The following is a 19749-nucleotide window of genomic DNA, read 5'->3' on the forward strand; positions in this document are numbered from 1 at the left end:
ATATTGGTTTGGGCCATCTAGAGATTACATACACACAATGGTGGAATTACTTATGACCTTCTCTGCCTTTCCTTTACAACTCTTCTCTCCATCCTCTCCCCTCACTCACCCTCTCTGATTATTTCCTTTTTTACAATTTCATTATCTTTAATTTACCCCTCTGTAGATGTGATGTAAATGGTCCCTTGTATAATGGAGAAGCTTGTTTGAGCAGAACTGAGACAGCTCGAAGGAGGAAACATCAGAATTGATTACACTGATTAGTAAGTGTCAAGAACAATTACCTGCCAAATGGCTGACAACCTAAAGGTGATATTTAATTGAGAAACGTTTCCATCTTTAAATTCAGAAAATCAATGCCATTAAACCACCTTCGTGATATTGAAAGGTTGCGATGAAGCAGCTGAAGAGGAGCAGGTTATGAGAACAGCGTGGCATGCATTTTACAGAGCAAATCACACAAGTAGAGGAACACTCACTGTTCTTTGCAGAAAACGAGTTCATTTCTGAGCTCCCGGTGACACTTTAAAGATAGGACGGGATGAAGAACCCTCTTGGGTCTGAGTTTTGTAGCATTGCCATCTTGCACTTCCCCCTCATTTATTTGCTGCCTGATGCAATCTGCAGAAACCGGCGTCGATAAGGATCGAATGGGTCCTGTTGAAAGGGAAAGACGTGACAGATACAGGAGATGAATGAAACAGGAAGAAAAGAGATTTTACACAAAAACTCAACATTTCCATCATTTATACAGTATATGCTCTGTAATGTGTCTTCTCTAATGCAGAGGATGGAGGAAAAGGAACTGCCACTGAAAGCCATTGTGGGTAATATGTCGTGAAACACATTCAGCAGCGCTGTTTGCCACAACTGTAGTGATAAGAACCTGAGAGTTTCCTCGAATGTTCTATGTCCGTGCTATTCAATCCGTCAAGAAAATCTTTCCTGATGAATCTCCACATGGTTACCAAGTAGGTTTCTCAGATCCAAAAAGAAAAAGGACAAAAGCTCAGGACTTTTAACCAAATGTTAATGTTTAATACATCATGCAATGGGACTGGGCTCAACAATCAATATAACATGCGAACGCAATGTCAGAATCAATTCAGAATTTGAGCAAAGCAAAAAAAAAACAACAACACAGTTCCAAGCATTGGAAAATTTTCACCAGGCAAGGAATCCATCCAGCTGTTAAATTCGACCAAAAATCCTGAACATTAAATAATAAATCTAAATCAAGACGAAAAGTATGAAAGTTCCATTTCGTTTGTTCACTTATACCTCCCTCAATTTTTGTCGAACTTCTTTCAGACCTGGCTCATGAGAATACATGGAGCAGGGGATGGGGATAATCCTAAATGGGGTAAGCATGATATTTCCCCAATCCCCACCTGTCTACTCAAAGGCTCCTGGTGAATGTTCCTGATCAGATCGTTCACAGTCACTGAAATTATCAATAATTTAACACACATGTGGAGAAAGGGTCTCTTATAGTATCAAGGAGATTAAACAGCCACATCGAATGGACGAAAGGTGCCATTTGAGCATTGAAAGATGACATAAATATCGTGTGCAGCCTGTGGCGGCTGGCTGCATCATTTTCTGGGGCATGGCTCTGCCATTGATGCAGTACCCTATTACCTGTGCACTGGTACTCATTTTGCAAAACTCAGAAGGATGACAGGTTGAGTCAACCTCACCTGTTGTTAATTCCATGTTTGACAGGGGCTCGAACTCAAGACCCGAAGATCTTAAACCAGCCACCTTAACGGTTAAGCCAACACCAGGCTCTGAAAGATGACATGCAGCCTCATACTTCAGGCAAGGTACAAAGCCGGAGAAAAGACCACGTTTTGAAACAATGATAAATTAACATAGCACCCCATATCTAATGAAACATTTTTTTAGAATGCCTACACCATGAAATATTATTTAATAATGAGTGTATATCCATTGTCCCTATCTCATCAAACTTCAACAGTATCGACTTAAGAATGTAAGGAAATATTTGCAAACATTCTTGGATAAGCAGCTTTCCACCAATTGTAAACAGGCGAAACAATATCTTGTGGACACACAAGTCTTCCTCTTATTATTGTTTTCTGCAGCATCTAATGTTCGAATGTACATGTGTATGTATGTATATATATATATATATATATATATATATATATATATATATATATATATATATATATATATATATATATATCTGAAAACCACAAGGGGAAAACCAGAGATGTCAGGATAAGTCAATTATGAAAAAACTGAAAAACAAAGTTTCAAGACTTTGGTGGACTGTTTAATAACTGTCAGAGATTTCTTTTCCAGTAAAAGGAAGAGTGATCATTGGCCGATCAAATTAAGCATGTAGCATTTGCCAAGCTTGTGTTATGTATTTTAAGAGCAAAGAACGAATCAATGTTGCAAACTGACATCACTGGTTATTCCCTTTAATTTAATTAATAATTGCCATGCAATTTTAACCCAGGATGTGTAGCAAATTCATGCTTGTTGGTTATTAGCAGACATTACATGACTTTGGTGATCACAGATGATCTTTTTCAACATTAAACGGTCATTGTTTTTTTGTTTGATTGGTGTTCAATGCCGTACTCAAGGGTATTTCGCTTATATGATGACGGATTCTCCATTTCTTACTCCGTACTACTTAATATGATGGAAAACCGGGAGGAAACCAAGGATAAACCACCCCCGCGACAGCCGAAGTCACCTCATGTGACTCCCTCATATACCTCAGCAGGTTGATTGGGAGGTGGGTGCATCGAATGAGGATGGGTACTCAGACGCGCTAACCATTAAGCCACAGCGTGGGTCCCACAAAAGTCACAATAAAGGTTTGACCAGGCTTGAACCACGATATGCAGCAACTATGGAGCCCATGATATAACCAAATAGGCCATTGTAGTGCTCAGAGTTTATGCTGTGATAGTTTTACAACCTTTTAGAACTTAGTTTCTCAACTCTTAATATTATGATGGAACAGTTAACATGAATGAAAGGGAGATAACCTGGAGTAAAGTACTGACAACTCTGGGTTTCTACTTGTTCAGCTTTGACAACACTTGTTTTTTCATTGCACGGCTAAACTTTACACCATATAAATTATGTGACACCCCTGGTTATTTGTTAAAGTAATATTGTGAGAGGAAACCTTATGTTGCCAACTATTGGCAGGTGCAATAACCCTGAAATTTTAAAAAAGTGACATCACTGGTTTTCCCCTTGTGGTCTTCATATCTATCTATATATATATATATATATATATATATATATATATATATATATATATATATATATATATATATATATATATATATATATGTTGTTGCCACCACGGGTACCGAGGCACCAGCTTGTCACTCAGGGGGACTAATCCCCGGTTGTCCCCGGTAGAGCCGGACCTGGGACCACCGCTCGCAATTAAAGCTGTGGTGCGGTGGGTTGTTTTAAAACCACAAACGCCACCCAGCTAACCACGAGTTCCAGTGTCCACCATCTAATTAGTCCGTTTAACTTGAGGTCATGTGGTTACCTGAGCGGGGAGCGTGCCCTCGGCAAAGTACTAATGTTATCTCAATTAGATTTAATTAGGGCGGCCCAGCGTTTTAACCACTGGTATATGTCGAAGATTTTTGGTCAAATCTGTGGTAATTACCTCCCAGTCGATCTCTGTTCAAACATTGCGAGACCAATGGAAGGAAAGGACAAAGATGGACAGGTTGGAAATCGACAAATGATTTATTAGTAATAAAATGAATAAATGGAAAGAACTTTTTATTTTCTGAGGTAAATTATATAATTAATTTCAAAGCAAAATCAATTAAAATGCCACGAAAGAGACAAAGAGCAGATGCTTATCGGGGGTTGACTTACTTACAGCTAAACACAGTCAAGGGTACCCAGCAGATCATTCGGTGGGGGGGGGGGGTTAGAATCGTCTCGCTCCCAAAGTAGTCGTCCGTGAAGTGAAAACGTCCTGAAATGTGTGCGTGCATGTCACGTCCATCACCAGCACCCAAATTTGACGTGTACCTTCTTGCGGGGCAGCCTTGAACGCCAGTCGAAGTCTGGAGGGCACCGAGATTGTCTGTCGCAGGTTTAGACCCTGGTGTTGTTGGTGACCAACCAGTGCCTCACTTGTTGGTGGCGCTGCTCACACCCACACGCGCATCACACGCTCGCTTGCCCAAGCACTGGGAAGGACGAATTGCATCGTTATTGGCACTGGTCAGACACCCGCTTCTTGCTCACTTCCCAAGCTTACTTCTCGTTCTCTTTACCCCCTCGCTTTCTTTCGCCCCCGCTTTCTTTCTCGCTTTCCTCTCTCCCGCTTTTCTCCTCTTTCGCTTTTTTCCTCGCAGAACGTACCTCCTGTTCGTTTTATATCTCCGGGCTTTCTCTGTGGGTGCAGACTGCCCCAAGCTCACCTCACCGCACTGGCACAGGGTTACCATGACGACCCGTGCCCTCTCAAAAAAGGCGGGCGTCGGAGCTCATGAAAGATTGTTGCTGAGGAAGAATGGGGGGCAGGCCTCAGAGCTTGTGAAATAAATGTGTGTAAACGTGTCTGTGGTAAAGAAAAAAGTATCCCATGAGAGGCGATCTATCTATTACCCTTCTCAATGCATCATATTTAAGATCCCATGAGACGTGGGGATGCGACTAATCTGAACATGCATTTAATGAAATACTTGTCTGATGACCTGGATGTGTGGATGCATTCATCAGACCGGATTCTGAAATCCATACCAATATATATATATATATATATATATATATATATATATATATATATATATATATATATATATATATATATATATATATATATATACACATACACAGTATCTTACAAAAGTGAGTACACCCCTCACAAATATGAAAATAATTCAGTGTAACTTTTTAAGCAGCTGTGCTCGAAGCAAAACTTTAGAGTTGATGGCAGAGTTGACATTTTGCAATATGTATGCAGGCACAAAACTGCCATTCCATAAAAACAATGTGGCATATTACGAATATTTCTCAAAGAGGAGGCAACAACAGTGAGTACACCCCTGCTATTGTCTGCACAAGAAGTGAGTCAAGCATGGTAAAACAGCTTCCATTTTCATCATTTTCTGCATATTTAAGTCAAAGAGTGTTAAAGGTACAAATATGTACCAAACAATACACACAATACCCATAGAGCTGCAACCTCCCTGGTATGTTAAAAGTTAAGAAGTGTACTCAATGCAGTAATTGTCCATCTGCTTGCAGAACAAATAATTGCATAGGAAATACTGTACCAATCACCATTGGGAAAGCAGCATGGCTCCCAATGGTAAAGAGCTCTCGAAAGATGTCAAAGATCGAATTGTTGCCCAACATAAGGATGGCCAAGGATACAAGAAGATCGGCGCTTCTTTGAAAGCAAGCCCCAACTCTGTGGCCAAGGTCATCCAGAGGTTCTCCAAGAAGCTTACAACAATGAGTTGCACTCATCAGGGCAGACCAACAAAGATGACTGCACGTACTGTTCGACAAATTCAGAATCTAGTCCTCCAAGACAGACGACAAAGTGCCACCAAGATTGCTGAAGAGATTTCTACAGCTTCTGGCTAGTCTGTTAGTGTGCAAACCATACGTCGCACACTCCATCGTATCGGGTTGCATGGGCGTCATCCAAGGCGTAAGCCTCTCCTGAAGCAGAGCCACAAGAAAGCTCGCAAACAGTTTGCTGAAGCACATCAATCCAAGCGCCTAGACTACTGGCAACATGTCCTCTGGTCTGATGAAATGAAGATCAATTTGTTTGGATCTGATGGAGTGCAGCGTGTCTGGCGGCGACCTGGGGAACAGTACCAAGACAAGTGCGTTATCCCTACTGTCAAGCATGGTGGTGTTGGTATCATGATTTGGGGATGCATCAGTGCTGCTGGTACTGGAGAGCTCAAATTCATCGAGGGAAACATGGATCAAACGATGTACTGTGACATCCTGAAGGAGAAGATGTTATCCTCCCTGCGAAAACTTGGTAGAGGAGCTGTATTTCAGCACAAAAACTATCGGAAGCATCGTTCCATGCAGACAACTGCCTTTCTGAAGAAGTCGAAGGTCAATGTGTTGGAGTGGCCAAGCATGTCACCTGATCTAAACCCAATGGAACACATGTGGGGCATCCTGAAATGTAAGGTTGAGGGACGAAAGGTGTCCAACATCACGCAACTTCGACAAGTCATTGCAGAGGAGTGGAACAGGATCCCAGCAAAGACATGTGGAACACTGGTCAACTCCATACCGAGTAGAATAGCTGTTGTGCTCAAAAACATTGGTGGACATACAAAATACTGAAAACAACAACACTTCATTGTGAGAAAGTACAAAGGGTGCACTCACTTTTGGTGCCCCCCTTCCCCCTTTTCACAGATATGCCCAGTAGGCCACATTGTTTCCACAGAATAAACGTTTTGGGTGTGTACATGTGTGACAGAATGTCTACTCTATCATTTATTTGAGTCTTGTGTTTCTCATGCATCGAAGTAAAAAGTTACAACAAAATATGTACATTTTTTGTAAAGGGTGTACTCACTTTTGAGAGATATCGTATATATGTATGTATGTATGTATGTATGTATGTATGTATGTATGTATGTATGTATGTATGTATGTATGTATGTATATATATATGTATATATATATATATATATATATATATATATATATATATATATATATATATATATATATATATATATATACAGTGAAACCTTGTTTAACCGCCAGCGCTAGGACATGGTCATATATGGCGGTTATGCGAGGTTGGCGGTTGCATGGAGGTTGCTAGAAGGGATTCAGATGTCCGATATCAATGTCACTGTGCCACTCCACAGGCATCCACGTGCGCCAGAATTGATCTATTGGGGGCGCGTTTCAACAGTCTTTCGAGTTTATTTTACCTTCTATTCCATCCTGTTTGGATCAAGGGATAAGAAATGGATAACAAAAATATATAATATGTAAACTCCGTGCACGCCAGACACAGGCCTATTCACATGTACATACTGTATTTGTTTCTGCAGACATGTTAAAAAAACAGAGTTCAAAGTCATGGGCTCATAGTTATTGTGCATATCATTTGCTTCTGCCATGATAAGGAACTGAAGATCGTAAATTATAATCTGTGCAAGTGTTTTGATTACCACTGAACACACGAGTCAAATCACTGGTGAAATGGAAAGACCTACCAAAAATATAATACAGTAGAACTGTCCATACTGTGAAGCAGGACATGACCACCATGAGCTACGCACATAGAAGGCAATTGAGAACTTGTCAACATAGGCCTCGGCTGATGATGATGATTTGAAGAAGTCTGTGATGGAAGTTTACTTAGCGGTTGCCACAGAAACTCTGTCAATCTCAAACTGCAAGCGGCGTGCCGCCTTCAAACCTGAATCAGTGGATGACAAGTGGGCCTCAAGGTACCTGACCAGGAGATTGATTGCGGCTTTGGCCTCAATGGATGAAGGTGGGCATGGCACTTCAACGTCATCGTTGGCATCATCATCGCCATCGTTGGTGTCTGTGTGCGCAAGTTCAACAATTTCCTCATCGGTGAGGTCTTCCCCAGTGACTATGGCTGAATCCACACTTTCAAACTCCTCAGGGGTCATCAGCCTCTCTTGCTGGCTCACAGACGGGTTCTCCTTTGCGTATTCGCATATCATGCGTTTCTGATCGAGTTTTAAACACAATCTGGGCCTCTTTCTTCCAGACATGCTGAACAAAATCTTTGAACTGAACAGTCACAATGCACGGCGCGAGGCAGACTGGACCAGCACGTGCTTCCGCTGACCATTCAGCAATGATGACTAAGGTTATTTTTAGATGATTGCACAATATTCGTGATGTGGTGAAGTACAGGCGATCGCTGGCGGTTAGCGCTGGTGGATAAACGAGGGTGTTTTTCATTGTTATAAGTACTTATGTGCTGGGAAATCGTTGGCAGATGGCGGTGGTGGATCGTAATTGAAAAATGCATTATGGAAATTAGGAAACCCTGATTTCTTGGTGGAAGGCGAGGGTGGCGGTTAAAAGGGGAGGGTGGCGTTTAATCAAGGTTACACTGTATATATATTATATATATATATATATATATATATATATATATATATATATATATATATATATATATATATATATATATATACACATGGTGTCCCAAAAAAATATACAACTTTTCATATGCAAAGAGGATGGTCATAACATATATTTTTAAAATATATATATGGCTCGATAGAAAGCTCAAAGGTTGAAATTATTGCACCAATGTCAAAATTGCTACCAAAATTTAAATTTTGGTGTAGAATCATCGTTTTCTTTTAAACCACATGTTCGACGTAGGCTCCACGTTGTCCGATCACTGCCTGCAAACGCGTTGTCATGTTCTCCATCACTTTGGGAAACGTTTCCTGAGGAATGTTCTGGATTTCTCGGTGGATGTTTTCCTTCAGCTGATCAAGAGTCTGAGGCCTAGGGTTTCCATAGATCCTGTCCTTGAGATACCCCAGAAGAATAAGTCTGGAGGAGTAAGGTCAGGGGAATACGGTGGCCACTCAACATCTTCATAGAGGGAGATAAAGCGGCCCTCAAAATGTTGGTTGAGAAAACGCCTTGTTTCCCTTGCTGTATGGGGCGGTGCCCCATCCTGCTGGAACCACTGGGTTCTCATCTGGATCAGGTTGTTTCTCCTAAGGGCCTGAGTACGTAGCTCAGGCAGATAGAATTCCTGAATAATTTTGCGATAGTTCCTCTGGTTTACCATGCAAGTGTGTCCCTGGTCATCTTCAAAGAAGTATGGACCAATTATCCCATACCAACAAACCGCCACCCACATGGTGACTTTGAGAACAGATCGAGGCACCAGTTCAGTTGATGCATTACCAGGATTTTCAGTTCCCCAGTACCGAAAGTTTTGCTTGTTTACCTCCCCGGACAAGTGAGCATGGCATTCGTCCATCACGTGAAGTTTTTTGAGGAAGTCTCCATCTTCCTCCAACTTTCCTGAGAACCTATTTGCAAAGTCTAGTCGTTTGCATTTCTGTTGATCAGTAAGCACTGTTTCTGTTTGAATTTTGTATTGAAAAGCATGAATGTCTTGGTGAGGGATCCTCTGAACGGTGCTCTTGTGAATGTTTATCTCGGCAGAAAGTCGTCGAATCTATTTTTTTGGACTCTGAACGACCACCTGTCTCACCATTTCCACATTTTCTTCACTAGGACCTGTCCTCTTCCGACCACTGTGACCCTTGTGAAGGTCACAGATGGTTCCCACATTGGTAAACTTTGCGATGGTGCACTTTATTGTCCGAAAGTTTGGTGCATGGCGCAAGTGGATACCGAAATATCTCGAGTAAAGACGTTGCACCTGTATGACACTTTCGTCTGGTACCAAAGTTCAACAATTTTCGTCCGTTGTTGTACGGTCAGTCTTGGCATTTTTCTGGCGCTTGCTTGGTATCACAATAAACTTCAGGGTCTCTGCAACAAGAAATGAAGCATTAGTGACAAAATTACTGCTTTTTTTCGGATCAAACGAAGCATTTTAAAAGTTTTTTTTTGGGACACCCTATACATATATATATATATATATATATATATATATATATATATATATATATATATATATATATATATATATATATATATAAAATATATATATATATATATATATATATATATATATATATATATATATATATATATATATATATATATATATATATATATATATATATATATATATATATATATATATATATATATATATATATATATATATATATATATATATATATATATATATATATATATATATATATATATATATATATATATATATATATATATATATATATATATATATATATATATTGTTGCGAATTCGGTCCCGCCGGCGTGCGAACGGCCACGTGACTCGGATCGCGGCACGTCGCCCACCGGACGGTCAATTCCGTCTTGACCTCACCACGATCGTGCCAATCGGCCACCCGCGTGGGATAGAGTTGTTTGCTAAACTCGACCTACCTAAGTACCCACGCGGAGGGTAGACCGGGCGATCGCACCTCGCTGCTTAAGCGACCCGTTCCGTACTATCGGGATAACCAAGCAGTGTTATCGTCGGACTCGACGGTTCCGATTAATTATCGGGCGTATTAAGTCCACTACCAACCCTTTACATGAAGCAAGATGGAGATTCAATTAAAGAAAAGATGAAGTGAAACGGGAAAACAGTTCAACATGATGCACATTTATTCCGCGGCACACGGAAAGCACACATATACAATTAAAACAATTATGCACAAAAAGCAGATGTAACAAAACAAACAATGACGCAGAGATACTACCGTCTTGGACCCACACACGGCAACACTTAAACAGTTTTACTTCACCAGACTGGCGCCACACACACATGTTTACACAGAAACAAAAGAAAAGGGCGACCCTCAAAGACAAGGGGGCAGACGGGGCCTGTGGGCCAATATTTGCGCGGGACCTGAAAGAGTGGTCAGGTCCACGAGACCGGGTGGGTCCTACCCGTGTCTTTGTGATGAGCCACAAATGTGGCAGCGCGGCGGTGCCCCGACTTCGTGCTCCTTCGTGGGTTTTGTTGGCACTGCTTGGAGTGCGGTGGGAACGGGGCCCCCTTTTCGCACTATCTCAGTGCAGGGGAAAAAGGGGGGGGGGGGAATTGTTGATGCTCTGGGGAAAGAGTATAGCTGGCTTGCTTGGGTCCCGTGACGAGCGATTCCACCGCGACCTCATCGCCGACCGCCGTCTTCCTTGCCTCGGACCCGAACTCCTCGGTCTCTTCCCTCAATTCTCCTCAGCCGACTGCCGAAAACCACTGGGACGCCCTCGCCTCCCGACTCCACTCCGCGCTCCAAACTGCCTCTGCCCAAAACTCTCTCTGCTCTTCTGCCACTCTCCGCTCTTCCAAGGCCGACTCTGCCATTTCTGCTATTCTCCGCTCTTCCAAGGCCGACTCTGCCCAAACCGACTCTGCCCAGATACGCCTCGCGCTCGGCGCTTTATAGGCCGGCCACAGAACCCATATGCAAATTTCCGGATCAGGACGAGCTCGGGGGTGGAGCCACGCTCGCCCATTGGACGGAGAAAAAGGGGCGTGAATCTCCCCTGATCCTAGAATTTGCACATCTCGATTCTACACCGACACACCTGGAGGCGGGGCCAAACCGCCCCGCGCTTGCTGATTGGACGGATCAGAAGTGGGCCTGTAGTATTCCTGATCCGAATTCTCCTCGGAAAGGCCGCATTTTGCACTCGCGGCTCGGTGCGCGTCCCGTACGAGCCCAGGACAGCCTGACGCTCGGTGCTCACAGGTGGTGCGGGAATGGCTGTGGAAGGAGAGAGGTGAAGGTGGTGGAGGGTTTATGGTGATGGTTTATGGCCATGCTGCCGTTTGGAATGGCGGTAATGCGTTGTTTGCGGGAGCGAGTTGTGAAGGTAAAGATCGTGGCTGTTGGCGTTGTTGTTGTTGTGAAGCGGCGTTGTGGTTGGTGGTTGTTGTGTGATTGCGGTTGTGACGTGGTTGGTTCAAAATAAAGATAGAACAGAAAAACGGCTATCTCAAAGGGTCGCAGCCCGAATGAATCATATTTATTCCCTCGAAACAACGGGTTTGGGCAAACTACCATGTTCTTACAGAGATATCTCACCAACGGGACCTGAATGGTGGTTTGCAAATTTCCTCAACCGCAACAATATATATATATATATATATATATATATATATATATATATATATATATATATATATATATATATACACACATATATATATATACATATATATATATATATATATATATATATATATATATATATACATATATATTTTGCAAAAAACAATGGGCAAATGGACACAATATATGCATTTTAAATTTGATGATCCCATCTGCATTGTGAACTACATACTATCATGTGAATATAAAACAGATTAACCCAGGAACAAAAAAAATGAGGATACTTGCAAAATTCATAAAACAAATTTGACGTCAAAAATAATTGGTGGTTGAATTCAATGACTAAGTATGCAACTCCTCTTCAAATCCGGTCGATTGGATAAAAAATGACAATTTTAGAAATTTGGCCTCTTTTGACCTTTTAGCCTAAGTTGACCTCAAAAATAATTGGAGGTTGAATTCAGTAAGCTGATTTGCAAATCGTCTTCAAATTTCAAGTCAATCGGATGAAAATTGAGGATTTTAGAAATTCTAGCTTAGTTGTTGACCTTTTGGACTATGTTGACCACAAAAAATAATTAATTAGCTAGTTGAATGAATTGAGCTGATATATAAATCCTCTTCAAATTTCAAGTCAATTGGATGAAAATTGAGGATATTAGAACCTTAGTCCTATGTTGACCTTTTGGACTATGTTGACCTTAAAAAATAATAGGTGGTTGAATTTAATGACCAAATATGCAACTCCTCTTCAAATTTCAACTCAATCGGATGAAAATTGACAATTTTAGAAAACAGGCCTATGTTGACCTTTTGGCCAAAGATGACCTCAAAAATAATTGGTGGTAGAATTCAGTGATCTGATATGAAAATCCTATTCAAATTTAGTCAATCGGATGAAAATTGAGGATTAAAAAATTTGATAAATTTGTTGACGTTTGGCCTATGTTGACCTTTTGACCTCAAAAACAATAGGCCTCTTGCATTGACGAACTCTACCATGTGGTGAAGTTTTGTGAAGATTGGTTTAAAATTGTGACGTGAAAGCCAAAAACATAAAAACAAACAAACAAACAGACAAACAAAATAACGCACGCAACCAACCAATAGACAGGACTTGAAAAGTCTTCGATTTTCGCAAGTAATAAAGAAATCAATGGAATGAAAAAAACGACGAAACCTTTCTGATCCATACAGTAGCGTTACAGTTTGCATCCTGGACAAATCAAAGTGGAATCTAGGAATGGTGTGCTACGTTTTTTCAACTCGTCCGATGCGGAATGAGCCACCTGTGAGATGTTCCTGAAATCCAAATTTAATGCAAACACCTGCAGGCATTTACAACTGCCACATCTACTATCAGTAAGCCTGTTTTTAAAATACAGTTGCATCAGAAGTGTACACGATACACCAAAAGTGCTGTGACAAAATCTGTCTCATCACATCACAGATGGTACAGAAAAATGAATACAAATGTTTTACTTCAGGGAAATCAAGGGTTTTCACATGAAAATAGATTAGCATTTCCTATATTGCAATGTTTCTGTAAGTTGTTTCATTAAACAGACTTACAGTATATCATAGATCTAATACTCCAATCAACAATAGATAAAAAGGTACCATATTGACGCATATATGGAGATTGATGAGGCCTATACAGATTGATGAGGCTTTTCATTTTTTCAGCATGGCACAGCTATGTTTATGGAATGTTTGGTCACCTTATACTGTACCTCAAACCACTCACCAGATGTTGCACATATTGACACAAAGCAAAGGTTCTATATAATTGCATCAGAAATTATTAAAAATAGAGTTAAATTTTTTTATCAGCAGATCACTTTGTTAATTCATCAGATGATTAATCAGAGTGATGAATCATCCAGGATTGTAACCCTTACCAAGAAACAAATTCGGCAAAAAAGACACCCTATATGGAACATGGTGGTAACAAATAAATAAATAACAATAAGAATAATAATGGCAATAATAATATAATTATGGGTGAAGATATCACTTGATTTCGTGAGACCATTTTGACTTTTAAAACTTTCAAACGAGGACATTATTGAGCCATTCCTGGTGTTCCCTTAATGGTCAGGGTAGTGGGTTTGGGATCCTCGGGTCCTGAGTTCAAATCCTGCTCAGTTGTATTAATACCAGGTGGGGTTAACTCGACCTGTCATCCTTCTGAGGATGGCAAATGAGTGCGAGCTTGCTGATATCCTGTGTTGAAGTGGTGACCCGTCCAGGATTATACCCAATAGCCAAGGAGACTGCTTTGGCAGCACCAACGCTCTGCACAGAGTATGGTCCCAATGGAAGGATAAATGATTGAGCTCGAGTGCTTCGACTGTTTTGAGGTACTTCAACAAGACAAAAACAAGTTTACATAATCTAACCTTTAATTTTCTGTATTTACATGATTAAATTGCAGGTTCAGATATTAAAAGCAAAATTAAATGTCATTTGTTTTCCATCATTCATGAAATGTGAGTGCAAAAGGTTCAAAATTAAATAGCAGGATTTCTGAAATACAGAGTACATTTAAGGAATAGACGGGTTCCTGAAATAGTTTGTTGGAAATATAATAAACCAGAAGAACATATCGGGCCCAATAACCTTTTGAAATATCATAATATATATCGTTTTTGGCCCCATCTCTCACTGGTGAAGAATCACTTTGAAAATTAAAAAAAATTATCGTATCCGGATCTGTATTTGGATCTTCACCAAAATTGAATCAATTCTTCCTTGTGATGCACCAAATGTGTCCACCGAGTTTAGTCTGAATCCGTCGATAACTTTTTGAGATATCGAGCTACATATCATTTTTGGCCATCATCTCTCAATGAAGAATCACTTAAAAATTATAGTATCCAGATTTAGATTTTCACTAAAATCTAATCAATTTGTCCTTGTCACACACTCAACCTGTAAAACAAATTTCATCCGAATCTGTTGACAACTTTTTGAGATATCCTGCACACAAAGAAACCGACAAACAAACAAGGAAATATGTCATACAGAGCACGATACTTGCGAAATCCCCAAAACAAATTTGACCATAAAAATAATTAGTGGTTGAATTCAGTGACCTGAAATGCAAATCCTCTTCACATTTCAATTAAATTATATGAAAATTGATGATTTTAGAAATTTGACAAAGTTGTTGACCTTTGGCCTATGTTGACCTTTTGATGTCAAAATAAATAGGTTTCTTGCTTATGAACAACTCCAACATTTTGTGAAGGTCAGGTTAAATATGTGTACTGTATACGATTGACATACATACAAACACTCAGACAGACAGACACACAGAATAACAAATGTGACCAACCAGTACACTTGAAAAATCTTCGATTTTCACACGTAACAAATAGCAAACAGACAGACAGGGGTAAAAACATTACATCCTTCCACCTTCTGTGGCAGAGGTAAATGATATATTACTGAATAGTGAGGCAGCATCTGAAGTGTTTGATGTCAAAATATTCTTGGAAAATGTGTTGCAAGAATCATATAATAACAATATATTATTTTAGTTCCCACACTTGGAATATATCTTTCAACCCTGACAAATATCACACTCTCACTGTCACTTCAAGCCTGGTGTTGGCTTAATGGTAAAGACCAACAGACAAACAAGCCAGTAGGCGACATGGGTGGTCGCTATATAATTACATACTAGTCATACCGTTTTTGACGGATCGGGTTGAAATTTTTTGACAAAGAGGTTGATTATGGTGCACATAAAAGCGCGGAAGGCGATTTTTGATTTTCGAAAAAATTGTTTTTTTCGGATTTTTTAAACATTTCAAAGTCCCGTTGCTAGGCAACGGTGGCGTCCATAGCAACGGTGCTCAAAAGCGTACAACTAGATCCTGGTATGAACCTACCAGTCAAGTTTCATCAAAATCGGTTGACTCCTCTGGCCTCCAGAGCTGTCCATTACATACATACAGACAGACGGAAAACCTAAGAATAACGGTAGTCTAGCGACCACCCAGCAGAATTTTGAATGAAAAAACATTACTAAACCTTTCTGATCAATACAGTAGCTTTACGGTTTGTGTAGTAAACAAATCAAAGTAGAATCAAGGAATGGTGTGTTTTTTTTTGTTTTTTCAACTGAAGGTGGCTGGCTTGAAGGATCTTAGGATATTGAGTTTGAGCCCGTCATGTAGTTGGATAACACCAGGTGGGTTGTCTCAGCCTGTCATCCTTCTGAGGTCGGTAAAATGAGTATCAGCTTACAGGGAATAGGGGACACTGCATCATTAGCACAGCCACGCTCTCAGCAATGACTGTATACAAAATTCTCCCAGCAATGGCTGCCACAGGCTGCATACAAAATAATAATAATACTGTAATTTTATCTCTCCAAACGGACTGTCTGGTGAACCCTCCCATCAACTTCCTTAACGAAACTCTTCAAAATGTTCAGTTCCTCAACATTTTGGGTCTAACCAGCAGCCATAATCTTTTACCTCCTCCCTTTGTTGGACAAACTACACATCGAAGTTGGACTCCAAAGCCAGTCGTCGACAAGGTATCCTCCATCATACACAGTTTTTCCTTGGCACACCTGAACTATTATCCACATTCAAGGTCTTCATTCACAAATTGATGGAGTACTGCTCTCCCCTGAGGGCTGGTGCCCCTGCCTCATACCTTGCCCAGCTTGATACCAAAACCAAGACTCAAAAATAATTGGTAACTCCCACAATGAAGCTGCGTCGCTGAGCCTATCACTTCCACATCTCAGACAGGTCAGTGGTCTCTCTGTTTTCTACCACCTCCTTTATGGTCTTGCACCCCTATGCCATGCTCTGTGCCCGCTACGACCCCACCTTCTGGTGAAACTCTCAAAATTCAGATTCACTGCTCACCTCCACTTATTCATTCATCTTTATTCTCTCCTGTGGAACTAACTTTCTCAGTGTCTTCAATCTTATTCTTCCCTCTACGGCTTCAAGATGGCTGTTCACCACCACATCAAGTCATCCCCCATTCACACCCATGATCTTTTCTTCCCTCATTATATAATTGCATACTAGTCATACAGTTTTCGACGGATCTGGCTGAATTTTTTTTGACAAAGAGGTTGATTATAGTGCGCATAAAAGCATGGAAGCCGATTTTTTATTTTCGAAAAAAAATATTTTTTAAATGAAGAATATAATATAATAATGAAGATGACGACACAGTATGACACTGTATGACGAGTACACTCCTTCCTTTCCAGGTTACTAAAAGGGGTACCTGGCAAAAAAAAAAACAACTTAACTTTCACCTTTTAAAAATCATGCGAATAAATTATTGAAATATCAGCTACTTTTTTCGTATTTTACCTCACCTTTGTTGCAAGTAAAGCAAAAGGTGGTGTATAATTGGGTCGCCGAAATAGGTGACTCTTATTGTCAGTAATTCTGCCTGTTTGTTTGGATGTTTGTTCGTTTGTCATCAGCATAATTGGTAGCAAATGTGGGCGGATTTTGACCAAACTCAGGTGGTTTATAAGGTACATCTCATGACCTAGTGCTTTGGAAATTGTGATGGTTGCTAGGGACGCTTTGGTTCCCTAGCAACAACCAGAAAACCTTCAAAATCGGTACCGTTCACGCAAAATCAATTCTGAAAGCCATTATCCCATGTAGGGTTATGAAATTGGCACGAATGATCTACAAGTGATGCTCTATCAAATATATTCCGGTTTGTGTGATATATGGAATACTTTACCCGCAGCACCCACTACAAATAGGGTATGCGCGAAAATTGGTGAAAATTGAAGGCCCCCTAGCGACCAGGTGAGTGCATCGATACGAATGAAACTTTGCAGGTTCATGGTACTCAATGAGTACTACAACTTTGCCTCAGGACATATTGACGGATTTCGCTTATGTCAGGGGTCAAAGGTCAATTAGTGCAAAAATCGATAATATGCGAGAGCTGGAGGTGCCTTCGCGCGAAATGCTACTCCTCCTAGGGTTATGGTCGGATGGTCATGAAAATTCACACTAATCGTCTGGAATACATTGTGCACAAACACTCGAGCCAGATTTTCGATTTACATCTTTGTTCACCCACAGCACCCCCTCGAACTTTGGGGATTTCCGATTTCAAACCGCATTTTTGGTACTTTTCATTCAAATGGATTCCGAGTAGTTATCAGTAGATGGAACTGGATGAGATTTGATATGCATAATCTTAAGGTGATTCCCTATCCGCGATATGACATCCATTTTGCTCTATATCTTACAGTTTCCATGCTCAGCGACCCAGCGCTGCCTTCCGGCTTGTCAGACATACTGTTTGAAAGGGTGATATATTACTGTTATATGAATAAAATGGAAATATTGAAAAAACAAAGTGCTGAATAAAACAAGTGTTTTTTTAATCTAATCAATATAAGAAACGGGATTGAATGAGACTCACCATTATTATACGTTTAGAAGAAGAATATGGAGGAGGAAGAGTTTATATTTCAATATAAATTTAAACCAGCCCATCTACTGTATCCCCACCTTACTCAACTATATCATACTGTTTGCAGATTGGGCTTGATTGGTGGTATCCCCGATAGGACAATTGTGGACACACACAGGCAGGCAGGGACAGATGGATGGATGTAGGCATGCCGAGACCGAGCTCCTTTTATATTATAGATTGTGTTTTCTCCCCGATAGGACAATTGTGGACACACACAGGCAGGCAGGGACAGATGGATGGATGTAGGCATGCCGAGACCGAGCTCCTTTTATATTATAGATTGTGTTTTCTCCCCCCTCACCCTCTTTTTTAACATTTTGTTTCGTCGATGATTTTCCCTTCCTACTATTGCTGTTTTGAGTTTGTCTCCAGCTTATTCACTCTCTATGTTCTACTCCCCCTCCATTTGATCTCATTTTTCCTCCATATGTCCCTCTGTTGTGTCCCACGACCCTGCTATATTGGTGTTTCACTCCTTTTCACGATGTTCTCTTTGTTCTATTAGGTTCTGGTACATTCTGTGTTCTAGCTCTTCCAAGAGCCTTAACTTCATATGGAAAAAAAAAAATCTAAATATTAAACATCTGCACAAGTAGGCAGGAGGATAGCTCAGCATGAGTTTGCTTTATTATCTGCTAATTTTGATTCGTGAATGCTCAAAGTAAAAGTAATACCACAGGTTACAGATGGAAAGTCTATTTTCCTCACTGCTGATGCAACTGAATGTTTGACAAAGAAACCACTGGCATATGTCCTTGAGAACATGGCATGTTGGCCTCCATATTCCAGGCCTTTCAGTTTATTTTGTATATATGATTGAGGCTCATGGAAGAGCTAGAGCAGAATGGAAGGGAACAAAATGGAAAAGGGGAAGCTGCAACAGAAGAGTAGATGCAAAAGTGAGATCAATGGGATGGGGATAAGGACACACGAGGGTGAACAAGCGGCAGGCAAGCTGAATGAAACAGCAATAAGAGGAGGAAGGGGAAGGCGGGGATGAAGCAGAAAAGGAACAAAGCAAACAATTGATCACTAAGCTACAAAGAGAGGGTAGGAAGAGGTGGGAGGAAATTACAACAACATGGAAAAAGCTAGTGTTCGGTAATGGGGTCATTTGGAGTCGAAGAGATCATGAATTTGGGTGGGCATGACCATTGGTAGTGGTGAACAGTGGTGCTGAAGCCCTGGAGGGAATAATGGGACTGAACAGACTGGCGAAGTTGGTTTCACAGGGGAGAGAAAAGAACAAATGAGTGGAGGTAAGCAGTGAGCCTGGATTTTGGGAGTTTAACAAGAAGAGGGTTACTGGCAGACCATGTGCTCCCTGCAGTTCCTTGCACATGCTTCTCTTGCAGGAAATTAATGTTCTTCATCCAAAACATCAATTATTTTCATGGCTGAACATCTGTTCACTAAGTGCTGTCTAAAGCAGCACCAGTTTCTTCTCTTCACAATTTCTCCTCTTGGACCCTTTTTGCTGCAATATCAA

At 40.6% G+C, this 19749-nt stretch overlaps 1 protein-coding gene across 3 annotated transcripts in view; it reads right to left on the minus strand.

The window, feature by feature from the left end:
• LOC147020375 (uncharacterized) overlaps window positions 1-19749 on the minus strand; it is an 87966-nt gene that overhangs the window by 27034 nt on the left and 41183 nt on the right. For all 3 annotated transcript variants that reach the window (XM_085895710.1, XM_085895709.1, XM_085895708.1), the window contains one exon: window positions 480-657. In XM_085895710.1, the coding sequence (XP_085751836.1) occupies window positions 480-657 (178 nt within the window). The remainder of the gene's footprint in view (window positions 1-479; window positions 658-19749) is intronic.

This window comes from Eptatretus burgeri, chromosome 9 (genome assembly GCF_056783735.1).
Source record: "Eptatretus burgeri isolate ZD-2024b chromosome 9, Ebu_testis_v1, whole genome shotgun sequence".
NCBI lineage: Eukaryota > Metazoa > Chordata > Myxini > Myxiniformes > Myxinidae > Eptatretus > Eptatretus burgeri.